At 37.8% G+C, this 18445-nt stretch overlaps 2 protein-coding genes across 6 annotated transcripts; one reads left to right on the top strand and one right to left on the bottom strand.

The window, feature by feature from the left end:
* The first annotated feature begins 3341 nt into the window (after positions 1 to 3341).
* LOC113751394 (zinc finger protein GAI-ASSOCIATED FACTOR 1) lies at positions 3342 to 7488 on the top strand. Its single transcript, XM_027295438.1, has 3 exons — positions 3342 to 4033; positions 4212 to 4608; positions 6359 to 7488. The coding sequence occupies exons 1-3, from the start codon at positions 3862 to 3864 to the stop codon at positions 7263 to 7265; spliced, it is 1476 nt and encodes a 491-aa protein (XP_027151239.1). The 5' UTR covers positions 3342 to 3861; the 3' UTR covers positions 7266 to 7488.
* A 3504-nt stretch (positions 7489 to 10992) lies between these two features.
* Positions 10993 to 18445, bottom strand: LOC113782659. Of its 5 annotated transcripts, none has more exons than XM_027328537.1 (15): positions 18219 to 18439; positions 18017 to 18094; positions 17733 to 17816; positions 17482 to 17637; positions 17222 to 17290; positions 16971 to 17097; positions 15913 to 15988; positions 15666 to 15782; positions 14967 to 15086; positions 14830 to 14848; positions 14628 to 14709; positions 14197 to 14468; positions 12844 to 12959; positions 12642 to 12735; positions 10993 to 11463 (listed from the first exon to the last, which is right to left on the bottom strand). In XM_027328537.1, exons 1-15 carry the CDS (start codon positions 18327 to 18329, stop codon positions 11395 to 11397), a joined length of 1590 nt encoding a protein of 529 aa, XP_027184338.1. In that variant the 5' UTR covers positions 18330 to 18439; the 3' UTR covers positions 10993 to 11394. The 5 variants fall into 5 exon arrangements, with proteins under 5 accessions (XP_027184338.1, XP_027184353.1, XP_027184360.1 ...); XM_027328552.1 differs by having other exon boundaries at positions 16980 to 17097; XM_027328559.1 differs by having other exon boundaries at positions 15913 to 15985; positions 16980 to 17097.

Here is an 18445-nt window from a genome sequence, read left to right as displayed (position 1 = left end):
GTCGAGAGATGGTAGGGCAAAAAAATTAGTTTGTAAGATTTATAATGAAGCGAAATAGAGAGGGAGAGAAAGATAATGGAGACACACAACAGATAGGCGAAATTAGGTAACATAATTGTTTTTTAGGTTAAGAACGTATCATTTAATCTAACAGTTATGAAATCTTATTGTATTCGATTCAATGGCCATAAAACGTTAGATTATTTTATTCTTATCAAAAGTATTTGATAATTAAATTCAAATCCTGCTCTAATAAATTAGATTTGGGTTGAATTTGGGTAAGATCGGAGGATAATATCATAATACTTTTTGAAAGATGGTGGCTCAATAGTAAGAAGTTTCTGGGCCTTCGGGCCTCAAGAGTTTGTTGGACATGAGTAACAAATATTAATTATTCTGAACACAGACTAGCTTTAAAGCTACGAAGAGTCCATAAGAGATGGCTGCATAGTAATCGTTCGTCTGTAAAAACTGTGACTGCATCATCTTCTTCTGGACATAATTTACTATGAGCGCAAATAAAAATTCCTCCGGTACCATATTGCATGGGGAATAGCCGATCTTCTTCTTCCCCTGATCTAACTTGATTGCATCTACCAATCAAACTCAAGCCTTACAAATTCAAACGCGGGCCTGAGGAAGGGAACCCAACACGGTCAATCGGTGTGATGGTCTAAGATTTTCACTTTCTACTGGAATCGAACCAAGTAAAAAACATGTACCATCATCAGATTTCTGGATTGGAGGCCCAGTCTAAGATTGGAACTTTTGTTTAACACAATGAAAACAGAATTGCTAAAAGCAGACAACAGGAAAGAGACAAGGGAACAGAATTTATTTTTTTTTTTCTTTTTCGTGTAAGCGAGCTACTTTTCCATCGTACCACCAAATCCATCCCTTCCTCCAAGATAAATATAACGCTCTGCACACCCAAAATTACATTTTTCCACACCATAAACTATCTTCAGGCAAGGTAAGAGAAACAGAGATGAAAAAGGAAAGATTCCGACGTTTTGACCATCCTAATTCAGAAAGTAGCGACTAGAGACTCTTCAATCCTGCAATAGCATATAAATAACTTAAGGGCCACAGATGGCGTGAAAGCTTTGGTGTTTTTTGATCTTGTAGGCACAGAATATTTGCTTGTGAAGTTTTTCAGTAGCAAAGTGCAGATAAAAACAAAAGCAGAAATGAGAATTAAAAAAAAATGCAGCAGGAACTTGAATATAAACCAACAGCCTAATTATACGAACAAGGAAGAGACTAAACATGCAAGAGGAGAGAGTCATCGGATTGTACTCCACAAGACAAGCTGGTAATAGAAGAAGAACCCGTGAACCGTGGCCCGCAATGGGCTATTCATTTTCACTCATGATCAATATGCCTACATGCTCTGCATCAATATAGTCCAAGCTCAATGGGAACGAAATTTCCAGCTAGCAATAAAAAAGAAATGATGGCCATAGCTTGACATCACAAGAATTATACTGTACCATCCAAATATACCAAATTTTAAGTGGATAGACTTCTTGATTTTTTTTTTCCCCCATAATTCTGGCTCATGCTTCATTTATTTATTTATTTATTTATTTAATTCTGGATCAACTTTAAGTCAATTACTGATCATTTCTGCAGCGACATGATTATGTAATGTTGCTGAAAAGACTTCCAAGAGCACCATACGTTCAAAGTCGCGAGGAAGCATATATATATATTTGTCATCACCTTGTCCCTGAGGTAAAGGCGTTTGAATCCAAATACTCTACGAAGAAAGCTATCTGATCCGGACCATTGAAATCTAAGAAGCACATGACATCTAAAGAGTTTTAAAAAATCCATTTTTACTTGAGATATGCATGGCATCAAATTCCCCTCCTCTCTCCTTGCTTCTTAAATCCTATTTCTCTCACTTTTTTTTTTTTTTTTTTAGAAAAAAAGGATCAAAAGATAAAATGTATATACTAATTTTTTTTTTCAAGGGTGTCCTAGAGTACTTCTAGCTTTTGCATGCATGGTTAATTATGCTACTCTCCTTTAATTGCAAGCTGTACTTGGACTTGGGATTTGAGTCCTTTTTATCTCGGAAGCTAATTCTACACATTATCACAGTTGCAGCAGCCGGAAGAAGATGAGATTGTCAAAAGACTTGAACAATTTTTGTATATCTGTGATTTTGGGGTTCTGCACTCGGTAGCTTCCACTGTGAACTAGGACGAGAGAATTATTACAAAAGAAAGAGAGGCAGAGAGGGAAAAATCCACATGGAAATAATTGAAAACAAGAAAAAGCTTCCATGATTACATGAACTTAGGTCTTAGAATCTCATGAAGAATTGCCCACTATTCTTCTAAAGCATGCACAATATTAATATCCACTACCTGGAATAATGTGGGATTATATGGCCAGATATATTGGTTTTTAACAACCCAAACCTCCCCCCCCCCCCCCCCACAACACCCCTAAAAGTGTTTAGGTAGGATTGTGGGGGAGGGCGGGGGCAACATTTGAAAATGGAAAAAAAATAAATAAATTTACAGATGGCATTTGTAGTATTATGATCGCAATCTCGTTTCGTGATTAGTAGCCCTATAATCTTATAGAGCTCGAGCAGACAAGTATTCTGTCTCTGTTATAGACGTGGGGTTGTATTACAAGAAGTTGCGAGAGGCTCCACCATGACTGACATTCTCTAGCAAAATTTGCCTCCAGGCGTTAGCACCAGCCTCCTCCCCTCCCTGGTAAGCAAGCTTTTAAACCTCTGCTTTATTAGCAACCGCTGCTACTAGTCCACTAGGAGTACTTTTTTTTTTTGTAACTATCATTCCATTCAAATCAAGGCCCTTTTAGCATTGGGTGTTTTATAACAGGATCAAAGGAAAGGACAGAGTGCCAACGTCACTCATGCACAAAGAAGAATTTGAAAAGCAACTAGTAAAAGAGAAAACGAGATGAATGATGGAAATATAGAATAATTTGGTCATGGGCTGGGTACTTTGGCATTCTTTTAGTCTTTGCTCACAAATTGGCCTCATCCCTCTCTCTTTCACAGTTCACACATACACATGGACACATCCCTTTTGCAGAATTTTTAGCTTTCCTTGAATTTACTTACCTTTTTCTAATACCGTATTACTGGGTTTTCTTTACTTGCAGTGTATTAGTCTTTCCGTATTCTCTATTTGGCCAAACTTACTACTTTGCGACTGTAATCATCACGTCGTGTAGTCTGTACAAAATTTCTACCTACTGATATTCTCCCCACATGTTCTCTTTATTCGCATATATAGATGGATGGAAACACTGATGGCTACTGAAGGAGAGAGTCATTGGATAGTGGGAACGAAGGGTTTCCAGCAAAAAAGGGGTGAAAAAAAATAAAAACCATCTTCTTGTCTGTTCTTTCCATGTTATACACTTTCGCATGGCGCCCTTGAATTGATAGGGTAGCCCAATAGAGATAGAAAGAAAGAGAAATCTGAATTTTGTTGCAGAGTTGATCAGACAAGTAAACCAACCACGGTTAGATGGTGACTCTAAGAATCACCTATCATCATCATTTCTTCACGAGATTTTGCTTTCAAAGCCAAAACCCACTGAGAATCTGAACTGATGCCTTTCTGTGGCGAGATGTCATAGTAGTTGCCATCTGTTGTTTTTTCCTCAAACACATCAATATTGCTTAGCTTTGTCTTTTAATTAAATTGGCTTCTTCTACATATCCAAGCTGTTTTCCTTCCATCTCTTTGTTTTATCTCCGAGGGTCTTAAAAGAGTTTGTTACATGGACAGTAAATGGTTCAAGGATTCAAACAAATAATACATCATCAGACTAAGCCACCTTTCTTTCTTGTGTTCTTTTGCAATGTTTCACTACACAGTAATGTCTAACTCAGCTTCTCTGTCTGAGGAAGCTAGTGTCTCTTCTGTCTCTAAGGTTCAAGATTTTGGCAGCTTAAATCCTATGGTTCAGACCAGTTCATCTCATCAGCAGCCTCAGAAGATCAAGAAGAAGAGAAATCTCCCTGGAAATCCGGGTAATCAATTTTGATTATCACGAAATAGCTAAAGTTCTATCGTCACAAAAAAGATGACATATATCATAGAGACGATGTATCTCATTCCTTGTATATATATATGGTATTTTATTTTTTATTTTTTAATCCATACATCTCATGTGACGTGCTTTTAATTACAATCTAATTGGCGCCGCAGACCCTGATGCTGAGGTGATTGCATTATCACCAAAGACACTTCTGGCTACAAATCGTTTTGTTTGTGAGATCTGCAACAAGGGATTTCAGAGAGATCAGAACCTTCAGCTTCATAGGAGGGGCCACAACCTTCCCTGGAAACTGAAACAAAGAAACAACAAAGAAATCAAGAAAAGAGCGTATGTTTGCCCAGAGCCCACGTGCGTTCATCACCACCCCTCAAGGGCTCTTGGTGATCTTACGGGGATCAAGAAACACTACTGCAGGAAACATGGGGAGAAGAAATGGAAGTGTGAGAAGTGCTCAAAGATATATGCAGTTCAATCAGATTGGAAAGCTCACACAAAAACCTGCGGAACTAGAGAATATAGATGTGATTGTGGTACCCTTTTTTCCAGGTAAATGTTTTTGGTTTTTTTTTTTTTTTTTTTTTGCCTTTTGGCTCTTTTGCTTGGAATTTGTACGTCTCTTTTGGTCACGGAGTCCCACGCACTCAAACCTCTGATCTGGTAAAAGTTTTTCCCGTTAATCAATGCGGCCAGATAGGGGATATATGTCCGTTGCTTAAGTGGGAAATTTTGTACCTGTCTCAGATGGATTTGACATGGCTTTCTTATTCTGCCCAGGGCAGTAAGCTCTGCCGGGAATTTAGATGGGGAAGCCATTAATGCGACTATCTGTCCGCAAATGACAGGTCAAACTTCAAAGAAATAGAACGCATTAACTTTGAACTCCACCTACTCACGAGACCACCGGATGTAAGAACGGACTATAAAAACGAGAGCCACACACCCCTAGAGAGGGAATAATAATAATAATAACAGAATAAGAGTTCTGGGATGTCTCAGACCCGATTAGCGGAAAGTGTCTCATCCAGTCCTCGTACCAAAAATGCCTGAATCATTAGATCACCTCTCTATTTGTTAGTCCAGGAAACTAGCACTAGCATTTTACCTAGAACCAAACCCAATCCTTTAGCAAAATTAATTTACGATTTGTGGTGCGATAGTGATGTCTCAAATCCTTATCCTAGTTAAGGTAGGCCTTTTTTTTTATGTCTGAACTCGATTGAGACAAAAGTTTCCCATGCAGGGATTATGGTGTTCAACCACTTGAAAAAATGGAGCAGTGACAAGTGAAAACAGTCTTAAAGACAATGATGAATTTTGTGTAGTTGTAGTACCGATCATTGTACAAATCAAGGTTAGAGAAGCTTTCATGGTCGAGAATCCCAGGGTAATATTGCATAGAGGGGATGCATGTCATGATTCTCCTACTGAGTTCTGAAAGTTCAGACCGTCATCATCACAGTTCACAACACATATATTCCCCAAAGGAAAAATATCTCGTACTATAAGTCCTGGGATTTCAATTGCCAATAATACCAAAGATACGTCCATGTAGAAATATCTGCCTCAGGGCATAAAGCTGACCTCATATCGTGCATGAGCTCTAAGTTCAAAAATATGCACAATTTCTGCATGGTTAAAAGCCAATGAACTCCTGCATGACTATGATGGAGAATGCATCTCTCTCGGACACACACACACACAGAGGAACGTCCTTATCCTTCCCCAGCATAAATATGGTATTACTGCACTTTGTTTTTGAGCCACGAAATATACATTTAATTTACTCCTACTAAAAGTTTCTTTTTGACTTCCCGTGGTCTCATCGAATAGTTAAATGTGCATGCATCAGAAGTTGGATGGGGACGTTGATCGAGCATTTCATGGTTCAAATTAGACAACAAGTATTTTCCCTTAATTCAAGGGTCCAATTACTTTCTTGTATGCATCGCACAAGCAAGATTATCAGTCAAGTAGTTGGAAAATAAGTCTTAACTAGTATTAAATTTGTTAAAAAAGGAAGGTGGAAGGTGGCAGAATCTGATCATGACCCTCCATTTCTGTAATTGCGTCTCGTACAATTGACAAAATGCAATTTGTTGAGGGCGCTAATCCTTTGCCAACCATGTGTTGATTCTTGGTGTTCTTTATCTCCCAAACAAGACATAGGTTTGGGTTGCTCGTGTGTAGACTGCATTTGTTTCTCAAGGTAAAAGTAAGAGCACTACATTGGCGCTATCGTTTGTCTTTGAAATTGTTGGATTGTATTTTCGTTGTTTCAATTCTATGCATGACACAGGAAGGATAGCTTCATCACCCACAGAGCATTCTGCGATGCTTTGGCTCAGGAAAGTGCAAGACTCTCAGCAAACTCAGTACTCGCCGCAACAGCAGCAGCCACCGCCAACCCACAGCTCTTCCGTCTAAATTTCCATCAGACCACCACCACCCCATCATCCCTCTTCCCATTCCCGCCAACCCAACATGATCAACAGCAGCCCCACTTTCCAAACCCTCCTACTCCTACTCCAACTGATCATCACATTTCCCTTAACCACCCTTGGGTCGATTCTTGTCAAAACCCTAAACCTACCCAATACCCAAACCAACCACAACTTCTTCACGATATCAAGCCTGAAACCCTCCACCTTCCCATTTCTTCGCCGTTTTTATATCAAGAACCACCGCCACCAACCCACAAGAGGATCAATATCCCGTCATTAATACCTGTCCAAACCCAGCTCAATGACACTGCCGGCGTTCATCATCTCTCCGCCACCGCTCTCCTTCAAAAGGCGGCCACCCTTGGTGCACATTCTGTTGGTCACGTCAACTCTGCTATGACTCAGCTCGACATGAGCACCATTGGTCACGTCACCAATGGAATCCCGCCTGAGTACTCGGGCTTCACCACCTCCGCAAATCTTGCTGCGTGGCAAAAAAGTGACCGTCTCACCAGGGATTTTCTTGGCTTGACCGGTGATCACCAGTCATGTGGCGGCGGCGGCGGCGGTTCTGTCAACGGGAATGGAAATGGGAATATTGACGTTAATGTTAACGTGAATATGAGAGGTGTGCTATCATTCACCGGGAGCGTGGAGTTCCCGGCCACTTATGAGCGTGACCTTTCACTGCTGAAGCACCAGAGCTTTGGTTTTGCTGAGCCTGCAGCCTCGGAAGCTTGGAGAAATTGTTCAAGAGTTTGATGCAGGTCTCGACAGATTATGGCGATGTGCTTTGCAATCAACAAGTGAAAAATTATTGCTTTATGCATTTATTTTCCCTTTTTTTTGTTCTTTTGGGTCTTGGCCTTGGCGGAAAATGCTTATATATTTGTTCCTAGGTTTATTCTGACATTTTGCTTATGAGGTCATGACTTCTTCTTGTTCTTATGTTAAACCTTCCGGGTCTTTTATCCTACGTCAACCTTAGAATTTTATAGCTGTTGGTTTTTATTTATTTTAGTCTCTCTTTTAAAGCAGTTGTATGCACTAATATATGCACTATCATCGTTCGATACGTGATAACTTATCTAAATTATAATCTGAAATCCAAATTTTTTTCATATGCTATACATTTGACTATAACAGTGCACGCACTATCACTACCGTATAAAATTAAGTCTCATTATTTAGTATATTTGAATTTTTTTATCAAGTTGATTTCCTAAGGATATTCTTCCTGAAACTTTAGAAGAGTGATAACTAACTTCTTAAAGGTGGCGAAAGCAGTAGAATTATGAGCTGGTGATCAAACTATGCAGTCTTCAATTAAACATCCCTTTTCACGGGATGCAGAAAAGAATGTGAGGCAGGAAAATCCTATATTTCTTGCAAAGGGTTGTTCTTCTCTTTGCTTTGAACGTGGATGGGTTGAGTGATGTGAAAAACAAAATAACATTGTATGGGTCTAAAGATCAATATTTGTGTAATCTGTTTCGCAATTAAACAAATTTGGTCGTTTAGGGACGTGAATATGGGAGATGATTTGGTTGGCGCTTTTGGTCTGGTTGAGTTTATCTGGAAAAGAAATGGATCAAAAGCAAAGCAAAGTATATTCTGCACTCCAAAAGGAGGAAAAAGGGGTAAGCATTAGTACATGTCGGTGGCTGCGCAAGCCCAGATATTCCTTGTATTCGACTCGAGGTACGTATTAAAATTAAAGCCACATATGGATTCTTTCGTTAAATATCGATCATTGAGAGTATGAATGAATATGGGGATTTGGGACATAAGATTGTACCCTGTTCTGATGATCGATTGGATCTTACGTACATCTCCTCCATTTTAATGTTTGAAACAAAGTACTATAACAAAAATCTGCAATCAAATTTGGTCCACACTGAAAATATTCATATAGGAACTACTAGTATATATGCTTGAGAAAATGTGGAAGGGATGTGGTGATGAGAAATCTAATTAGCAAAAAAGAAATATAGAATTGGTGGCATCATGTATCGTCGTCCTTCATTGTTATCGCTGTCTATGCCGGGGTTAAATAAGATAAGATAGGTCGTTCTATCAGAAAAGAAAAACGCACAATTACTAGTTAGGAAGACTGGTAAAATTCGAAATTAAGAGTAGCATTAAGAAGATGGGGTGAAATGGATTTTCTACGGCACTCACTTCTATATCTAAAATATCAATCCCAAGAAATTCTTTTCCTTATCTCTCTCCTTTTTATTGCAAGGTACCACATTCGTAAAATGGAAAGGTTTGATGTATTTAACAGCTCAACAATGCCCTTTTCTAAAGAAGGATAGAGGAGCAGAGAAGCTGCAAAACCAGTTGCAAGTGTGAGTAGAAATTAAAGGTGACTAAGTTGATTCTGCGTGTGTGTGTGCAATTTTTAGTGGTGGTCCGGGCCCGGGGACATGCATTGCTATTGCGCGGTAAGTGGTGGTACAAACCAAAAAGAAAAAAGAGAAAAAGAAGGGGAAAAATTAAAGATCAAAAAAAAAAAAAGAAGAAGAAGAAAAGAAAGATGAGCATAATAATAAAGAGGATGAAAAATGTCAACGCCCGTGAAAGAGAGACTCCCATTGCAGCATCGAAAGGTTTGGAATTAGAATTGTTTCTTTTACAGGACAAGTCTTTCTTAAATTCCGTGCACGTCCCCATGCAACAGCCTTTAGCTTGCTTGATGGCAAGGCAGCTAACCTTTGAAAACGATCCCAGCATCACATGCTACGTATTCCTTCTCTGTTTTTAATTTTCGCCTATGCAAGAATTACAAGACCTTACGCCCAAGTCTGGACTCAGTTTCTTGACCCCCTAAATAATAATATCTTATTTGCTTTACGAGCAAAAAGAACAAAGGTGAAAACAAGGAATAAAGCCGTGAGCACGAAATTCTAGTTTAAAGAATACAATATCAGATCGCTATGGATCTTCTATGCTATTTCCACTCTTTTTTGTTTTACTATATCGTATGTCCACTTTTTTAGTATTCCAACCAAGTCTTGAGAGATATTATCGTTTGTTGAAAAAAAAAAAACCAAGTAGTCTTGAGCGAAGCAGGAAAAGTGAGCACGATTTCACGGACCGGAAAACAGATTCGAACAGCAAAAGTTGTATAGAGTTTCCCTTAGCCTAAGGCTGGATGCAGAGATTCCGAGGAGGTTTAATTGACGCTTGCCTAATTCAGCACACAAGGAATTTAGATAAGTTTCTCCTGCTTCTATTACTTTAAATAGTGTGTTTGGATTGTAAGTTATTTGAAATATTTTTACTGTAGCACTTTTTGTGATGTGATGTATGTGAAATAAAAAAGTAATTGGGAAGATAAAAAGGTGTATTGGAAATTGTAATGGTGATGTCAGCAAATATATTTGGCCAAATAATTGGCTGTCCAAACACACTCATTTGACCATAGAGAGATGAGTACGATCATGTATAATCATCCATTCCAAAAATTGTCCAATCTGTGATTTTCAAGCACATTCAGCATCGAAGAGAGAAGGGGAAAAGAGAATAAGCACAGGAATTAATGAATGCAGCAGCCAAGAAAACGTATGGTATATCCTAGCTTTTAGAAGGTAAATTTATGCAGCAGGCTTAAGGTACAATACAGCACACCATTTGCCTACTAGAAAGACCGGTGCTTTTTTATCTAGCTTTGACTGCACAACCAGACAAACAAAAAGCAAGCTTCTCTTCTATTCCCTGCTCCCCTTCCTCTCTAAAAGACTTGTGCTATCTTTGATCAGGGAATCTCATCTCCACTAGCCTTACCTTTTCCCCTACTTCTTCTTCCATCCAGAATCAACAATGAATCCAGACCACTTTTTCATGCTTTTTCTCTTTAGCCTTGAGCTCAAAAACCGCTGTAATGTAAATGACACTTCCCCATAATCCCTAACCTTAACTACGCAAAAAAGACATGTTTCACTTCAACTAAAATCCAGCATAAGTCTCAAAATTATGTGGTAGAATTAAAATTATAAACTTTTCATCCTATTCTGAATAAAGATGATTCCGCTGGGAAGTGAAACTGAAAGCAGATGGCAGCTTGAAGTCCCACCTTAGTCAACTTTTCATCCAGTTTCTCAATCACCACGAAAGCCAAAATATTAAAATGTTCCCTAGGGGGCCCGGTGTTGCTTGGTGAGATATTCCTATCTTTATGCAAGTACCAAATTTTGGTAATCAAAGTAATGGAACTTTAAAGCATCTTGCAAGATAACACCTCATGTTAATTTACCCCATAATCTGCATTCACAACTATCTAATAGTGTCATTTTCACCACTCCACAATCCACAGAGAGAAGGAAATCAGATAGAAATTAGTAGCTTAAACACCCTTTATTTTCATATATCCATGAAAGTTTAAGCATAAAAATGTCAGCTTTACATTTTAGATGATTCATGCACACCTCTTATTGCTGGTTCACTAACACATGTAAAGCTTGGAAGTAGAATATCTCCATGGACATTGGACAAAACAAATTTGGCATTAACAAAGGGGATCAGACGAAATAATGGTCCAGATAGAAATACAGATACTTGATTATCTACGTTTCACTTAACTATTGAGGATCAAGGATCAGTTACTCCACAATCAGGATCCTTGCCAAATAAAGCCAAAAAATAAATAATAAAAAGCAGAAGAAAGGCACTTCCTGTAAATGTATCTGACAAAACAAATTGCAGTAGAAGTCCCTAGGATACATCAGTAATTACCAACAACAGGATCAGGTATTGTACAAGGCATATTTCTTTTTCCTGTCTAAGACATGCACAAGCGCAAACCAATAAAAAAAGAGTCACCTCAGAAGTGAATTTGAATAAGTTAGGGACCAGTAGTCCTTAGAAAAGCCAAGTACCAGTCAACGTCTCATTTAACCAAAGGTTTTGAACCATCAAAATGTACTCCCAAATACTGGTCCAGCACATTCTTGAATGCCTGAGGCAAGAGACAATTAAAAATAAAGGCTAGCACTATAATCATGAAGTAGCACACAGTCATTTCTAATTCTTTTCAAAACAAAAGTATATGATTGTGCATTATTGACCAACATCTTCAGAGACAAATGCACATAAAGAACAATCATACCAGAAATGTGTGCTCACATTCTTGAAATGTTATATGCAAGTAACTAAAAGAAAAATAAATGTCATGGTCAAAATAATGCCAGTAAAGACTTCTCTAATAAGCTAACATACATAAAAACCAAAATTAACAAAAGAAGTAGAATGGTCAAAGTTTGTGGCTCAAAAGCGGAAACGAAGTGAAGGCAGCAACAAGTGTACAAATGGAGTGCATAAGGCACCTTGATGTGATAAAATCAGCGATCTCATACCACCACGTTTTTCCTCTAGTAATAACACATTGACGAGAGATGAAATGCTAGCTCTCTTAGCATTTCAACTCAGGATGCATCAACAGCCAAGTATTTCTACCACTAGCTTAACTACAAAAGATCCTTTCCGGAAAAGTAAACTTTATAAATGGAGCAGTACATAAGGAAATTCAATCTTGTCTTAGAACAAGGATTCCACTCTCCATTTTCCTATGTTCAGATTAAAAGGACTTTCAACATGATGAATGTATTTTAACTTCATATTGTTAAAAGGACTTTCAATATGAATGTATTTTTTTATTGTTCACAGCAAATTATGATGTCAATACTAGAGCAACACCGAGGTCATAAAGATTCAAATGATTCAAAAGAATCTTAGACACTAGAAACTGCAGCTTAATGCAATGGATCTGCCAGTCAGCTGCAAAAGCATTGAGAAAAACATTATTGGCATACACAATCGTATTATATCTCCCTCAAGCAACTCTGAAGTATAGTGAAATACAATGACAATCTCCAAAATATATCGTCTATACTGGTTAATATAATCAGAGAACCAATGTCTCAAATCTTCACATGTAATGACATACTTTTAACTGCCAAACCCCCTGCCTCCATATAAACCACTAATAAATAAAATAAGAAAAGAGGAGGAATCACTTTAAGCTTGTGCAGGAGCAAGTAGTTAAAGTTCAAATTAAGATTCTAATTTTTAGCATATCAGGTCAATGATTCAAAGCTACTGAAGCTACCCAAACTTCAAGTACAGGACTTCTCATACCTGACGTGCAAATGACTCTTTTCCATTCAAAAGTGCATCCATTGCAGCAATCTGGTTGTCGAAAACACCATAGAAAATCTGGTAAAACTGGCTTCTGTAAGAGTCACGTATTGAAGGATAGGGGAAAAAGTCAGTAAATATCTTACTTCAAAAGAAGATAAGAACTCAATAACCAATATAAATAACAACTATCCAACCATACCGATCTTCTTCACCAATCAGCTGATCCATCTCCTCAAACTTTCGAGTAAGGACCTCTGCCCCAACGGGTGAGAGCACAAGCAATATCAAGGCCTCAAGAGTTCTTGGGAAATTGTGCTGTAATTGCAAAAGGCTGTAAAATGAATGCAAAGCAGAAGGGAAGAAAAGAAGGAGAAGGCAGCATCTAAGCATGCTGATTCACAATGATGCTTGATAGTACAAGCACTTCAAAGAAACAATCAAAAACTGGAACAGCAAACTGTAGATAGATCGAACCTGAATAAATACAGAAGACATGTGAAGAAACAAAATGTGGCCTCTGGGCCTAAAAGTGGGAAGAAGATAAAAACAAAAATGAAAAGAAACAAAAGGACAAACTCTCTCAATTGTCTTAAATTCCAGTATCTAGCATTTAACTGGTATTAACTCAAACATGATCAGTTTCACTTTACATTTTCTCAAAAGGGAATCTCTAACCAACAAAGGAAAGTACAATGAACTTCCCGATTGCGTACAATGGAGGGCATCTCTATGCCAAACTTACAACGTCTCCTAACAACAACGAGACAGGCACTTCCATTTCTATATTCACCTTTGGCAAGTTCAACTGCAACTAAAACTAAGCTTGTGACTTCACATCTTCTCTATCCAGACACTAGCAAGTAAAGGCCTGTAAAAGCTAATCCAACGCAAACTACTTTTTAAAGAATGATCATGTGGCTAAACTACTTTTAAGGATGATCATTTGGCTTGTTATAAAGCAGAACAGATGTCAAAAGTCTAGATTGCTTCCAGTGAGACCCAGCGGCATGTTTGACAAGTCCAGAACTGGCTTCAGTGCACTACATGGTGACAATGCCACCAAAATACTCTAGACAGTTAGAATGAGCTCTCTATAGTCAAATGGTTTTGCTTCAGAATGGGGATCTTAATCTGTCAAGCTATCAAAAATTGGCAGTCATAAACTCAACATTAGTTTTTCCTTGACCAATTCAACCTAGAAAGTCCCTCTGTCAAAGCTAAATGCAAGTAAAAAGGTGAGGATAACCTGAATTACGATTAGATTACACAGCACAAAGGACTCACCTGAATTTTCAACTAGCAGATAGTTCTCAAATACCAATTGTCATCTCTACCTAGAAGATCCCCCAATACGTTATATAATGTTTATCTCAAAACAGTTCAGTAAACTTTAGAGCTCTATAAGACAAGAAAGAAACTGCCCACAGGGCATCAAGTATAAGGCAGAAAACATAAACAAGGAGCATGTCCAGATGAATATAATCAAATGCATAGCACATCAAAGAGTCTAGTAAATAAAAAACCAGCTTTGAGGGAATTATATGCAACTTACTGCCATTGCAAGCAATACACATCGAAGGGCAAGCGGTTGGAGAGTCCACAACAGTAATGCAACTGGGTCATCTTTCAAGTTGAATAAGTCCGGTTTCATTATTTCATTACTTTCATCTTTCCCTTCAACAGCCAAATTATTTGCTGGGGTGCTATTCACTGGTTGGTTTGGATTGACACGTTCATGAACCAAAGAAACAAGTTTCTGAAGAGCAGAGACTGCAAGTTGATCCATTTCATGCAACACGCTCATTTGCCTTAACTGTACCCCTCCTGAAGAAAATTTGCTTACCCAGTCATGATCCAGAAGATGTTTACTGCAATCTGTCAGTTGCAGGAATGCCAGAACCAGTTTTCTCCAGAAGAAGGCCCAAGAAATAATAACTGAATATTGTCATTTAACAAAAAAATAATCATCTCGAAATTCTTTACCTGGAACCCTGGTCTTTGGTTGGTCGCTTTGATTACCATCTATTTTGTCGTCCACAAGAGAAGGCAAATGCAGCAATTGGTTCTACCCTAATCATAAAAGGAATGGTCATTATTCTCAATGCTCAGTTTATACTACATCATCAAGTCTGTTAAATCCAGAATTATTATATGATAGATGATAGCTTAACAAAGAATTGCTTACCATCTCTTTGTCAATCAATCTTCAATCCAAGGTGAAAAAGATGGAAAGGGAACATGCAGAGAGAAAGAAAATTAGCTTATTGCCAGAGTAATTAATCAATAAAGATCAAAAGGTGAAGAAAAATATTATAGGACAACCTTCTCAGTATTCTACGCAAATAATAGGAATCCATGTGGTCTGACAAACCAGACATCATGTCTGAGCGCCACCAGAAGTTAACAGCAATGGTCAAAGTTTCACTGTCCACTTGGTGGTACCTGGTAAGGAGAAAGAGATAAAGTAAAAACTAAAATAAATATACTTTTGCTCAAGTACAAGTACATTCTCATATAGGAAATCCTCTTTCTCCTAGAACACAATGATACACAAGCACATATATTTAAATTCTTTATATACTTTCGGAAACATATACCCATGGCTCATGGCTGTCTCAAAATCTTACTATTATACAGCATATTTCTCCTAAAAAGAAATATATCAAATTCAAGACTAGTTTATAAACCCAGAAAAAGGTTTAACAACAATTACAAGATTGTACATTTGTTGCATTTAGTGAGTTATCACACCATGCCTTAAAGGCATAGTCACATATTACAAAATATTGGGATGCCTCAACTTTCTTTTTTTAAGCCCACCAGAAAAAGATACTTGCAGAATGATCTTGGTGCAATCTGTTACCTGGTACCTCAATGACAATAGAATCCTACAGTAGTGCATAAAAGAAAGGTACAACAAAGCTAGCAAAGAAAGAACAACTGATTTTCAGTACAACGTTCTTCCATATTAACAGAACCAGGAAACAATTCAAGAAGATAAACAAAAACATATGAAATTACCACCCCTCAGGAATGAAAAGAGCATCGCCGCCACGAAGAATAATCTTCTGGGAATATTCATCAGAATGTTCTGCCCTTGGATGTGCACAAAAGTTTGGTTCGTCTAAATCTAGGGTGCTGAAAAAAAAATAAGCAAAGAAAAATGAAGGCAGGCAACAAAATACTTAACAACAAAGAATTAGACAAAAGAGCAACTCTTTCCATTTCAGACTTCCATTCTCCACTCCAAGGATATATAGTGAAATACCTGTGATTTGAAGCCTCCCCATATATGGGGCGTGGATACAGAAAGGGACATGCAGAAGGTGGCCATAACACAACTGCTAACAAAGCAAGTTGAGAAACATACACAGGATCAGCCTAGATAAGATTGCCAAAATCCAAAAAATACATATACACTATTACTGTCAGCACCCACTACATAAAATGCAATACATGATACACGTATTTAGTGTTTGAATGTATATGTATTGTGTATTATGACTCTTTTCATGCACCTGCTACTTTATATTGTTTATATAAGTACATAAGCAGTCATACACTATCGCCTTCAGCAACTAGTTTGAGCACTCATAGATGAGAAAGAAATAAAAGGTTGAAGAATCATAAGCCCCTCATCTATCACTACCTTCTCTCTTTTTTCTATGGGAATCAATAAGCAAAGATCACAAAGATGTGATGCCGTGAAATCAAACAAAAGCAAAACCAACCTAATTTCAAAAGTTATTTACACATTCGATATACACATAACAGATTCAATTAGTGTTTATCTAGCAAAATGATGCATTGACTCGATATTTTGTAAGCATAGACTGAAAAATGCATTTTAGGGGCCACACTTTTCAAAGTTACATGCATGGTTGATAAGCAACTAAACCTACCACAGTAAAACCTCACTTCAATTATACGAATCTAGAAAAGGACTTGAAAGAAAATCCAATAACTTTGTTTTGGTGTTTAAGTGAAACCACAAAGGCATTTTTACAGTGATGGACAGGATTCTGCAAATGTATGAACTATGATCTTTTTGCATGAGATAACTATCTATGAATAAAGAACAAATGTAAATGGATCACTTTAAGCTGCCTATTCTTCATAGCAAAACAAAAAAGAATCCCATGTGCAACTTAATAATCAACCTGGGAGCTAGTAGATACAATTCACCAATATGTGCTATAAACAGAATGCTAATACCAATTCCCAGGACAGCAGGAGGGACCCACAAGAGAAGATGAGAGTAAACACCAAAACTAAAAACCATTTAAAGCTGAAAAACCAATAACGAAGAACCATAGAAAATCAAACCTTGCTTACATCCAGAGACTATACATAGAAGGTTATGGTGTGGATCGTAGTGAGTGCTTGATCTACTTTGAGCACTATTCATCCACAAATTAATAGATGATATGGTTTTACTCTCCAAAAATGGAGGCTGTACAGATGAATGAAATCTGTTAGACAGCTAGGCAGCCAATACAAGCATTAAAAAATTTTAAAAAAATAAAAAAGTTAGGCAACCTAGATTTATTTTAAAAAATGAACTGAGAAAGCAATACCATTTCAACGTCCTCCCTCAAGCATTCCAACTGAACCTTCTCTGTGCACTCAATATTCAGAATTGGCACCTGATTCAGTAATCAAAGATTAATACCAGTTTAGGTCATCATATGCCTTAAGCAGTCTACATAATCTGCACACTACACTATGAGACTAACAGAAAGTTGCTTGAATAGCTCTAGATGTTGGAACTTAGATGATATGATATCGAGCAGAATTGGAAAAATCTCTCAATATGTATTTTCCAAGAATTTGGTACCTGTGCAAGATAAATCTGCTCAGGAAATTCAAATTGGCCAGTATGAGATTCTGTGGGAGTATGCTTCTTTGATTCAAGAAAACTATCTTCACCATCACATCTATCACATAAATTGTCCTTGCAATATCCAATAAACGTAGAGAAAGGCAATGAAACCTATAAAACTCCAATGAACAAAAATATGAGTAGAAGTGAAACCAAGACCAGATGATTCACATCCATGAGACAAGTTTTAGAAGCTAAATAATTACCCTTTCATGGCTTCTAATGTCTCCGTAAAATACTGGCGCTTGTTGGGAAAGCATGGCCTCCACTGTCGATGACCCTGCCTTTTCCTATTTCGAGTAGTATAGATATGCAAGTATGAAATTCCAGATGGCTCAAATGAGTTAGCAAGATATAATTCAGCATTTTAACAGGTGGTAGAACTTGAGCTGGTGGTATTTTATCCTACACAAGAAAAGCGATAGCGCCTAGACTACATATTCAATGTTTATTTCAGACAGACAGACAGACAGAAGGGAAGGAAAAAAACCTGCAAATAATCGAGACCGCCATTTGAGGGGTTCCATTGAGAAAAAGCCTTCCAATTTTTTATACAGCCGCTGAATACCTGTTTCATAAATGGTAGAAGCGTGCATATTCGGAGATTGTTCATGAGCAATAAACAAGATTTCCTTTAAACAAAGATAAGTTTATTGAGATTTATATGAAGGACTATTGAGTGGAAAGCATACCGCGGGAACGTTGAGAGGCTCAATCTCTGAAATGAACTCTTCAGCCGACGGAATTTTGTCAAACATCCGCATTCGCTGCAAGGATGCCGCCGACGACGACGACAAAGACATTTTGCTGCCAATGCTACCCTAAAGCTGAACTGAGTGGTGACGAGTTCTCTTTCCCGATGATGCTCTGCCCGCCGTTGTCTCGTGATCCTCCGGATGGTACAGCTGGGGTTACTCTA

This window comes from Coffea eugenioides, chromosome 1, assembly GCF_003713205.1.
Source record: "Coffea eugenioides isolate CCC68of chromosome 1, Ceug_1.0, whole genome shotgun sequence".
NCBI classification, from domain to species: domain Eukaryota; kingdom Viridiplantae; phylum Streptophyta; class Magnoliopsida; order Gentianales; family Rubiaceae; genus Coffea; species Coffea eugenioides.
This window is presented reverse-complemented; position numbering and strand designations above follow the sequence as displayed.

Coding starts and splice junctions, on each gene's coding strand:
- LOC113751394 (XM_027295438.1), top strand. CDS start 3,862: ATGTTTCACTACACAGTAATGTCTAACTCAGCTTCTCTGTCTGAGGAA. Junction 4,034..4,211: donor AAATCTCCCTGGAAATCCGG/GTAATCAATTTT, acceptor TTGGCGCCGCAG/ACCCTGATGCTGAGGTGATT. Junction 4,609..6,358: donor TGTGGTACCCTTTTTTCCAG/GTAAATGTTTTT, acceptor TGCATGACACAG/GAAGGATAGCTTCATCACCC.
- LOC113782659 (XM_027328537.1), bottom strand. CDS start 18,329: ATGTCTTTGTCGTCGTCGTCGGCGGCATCCTTGCAGCGAATGCGGATG. Junction 17,291..17,481: donor AGCAGATTTATCTTGCACAG/GTACCAAATTCT, acceptor TTACTGAATCAG/GTGCCAATTCTGAATATTGA. Junction 12,736..12,843: donor CTGATTGGTGAAGAAGATCG/GTATGGTTGGAT, acceptor TGACTCTTACAG/AAGCCAGTTTTACCAGATTT.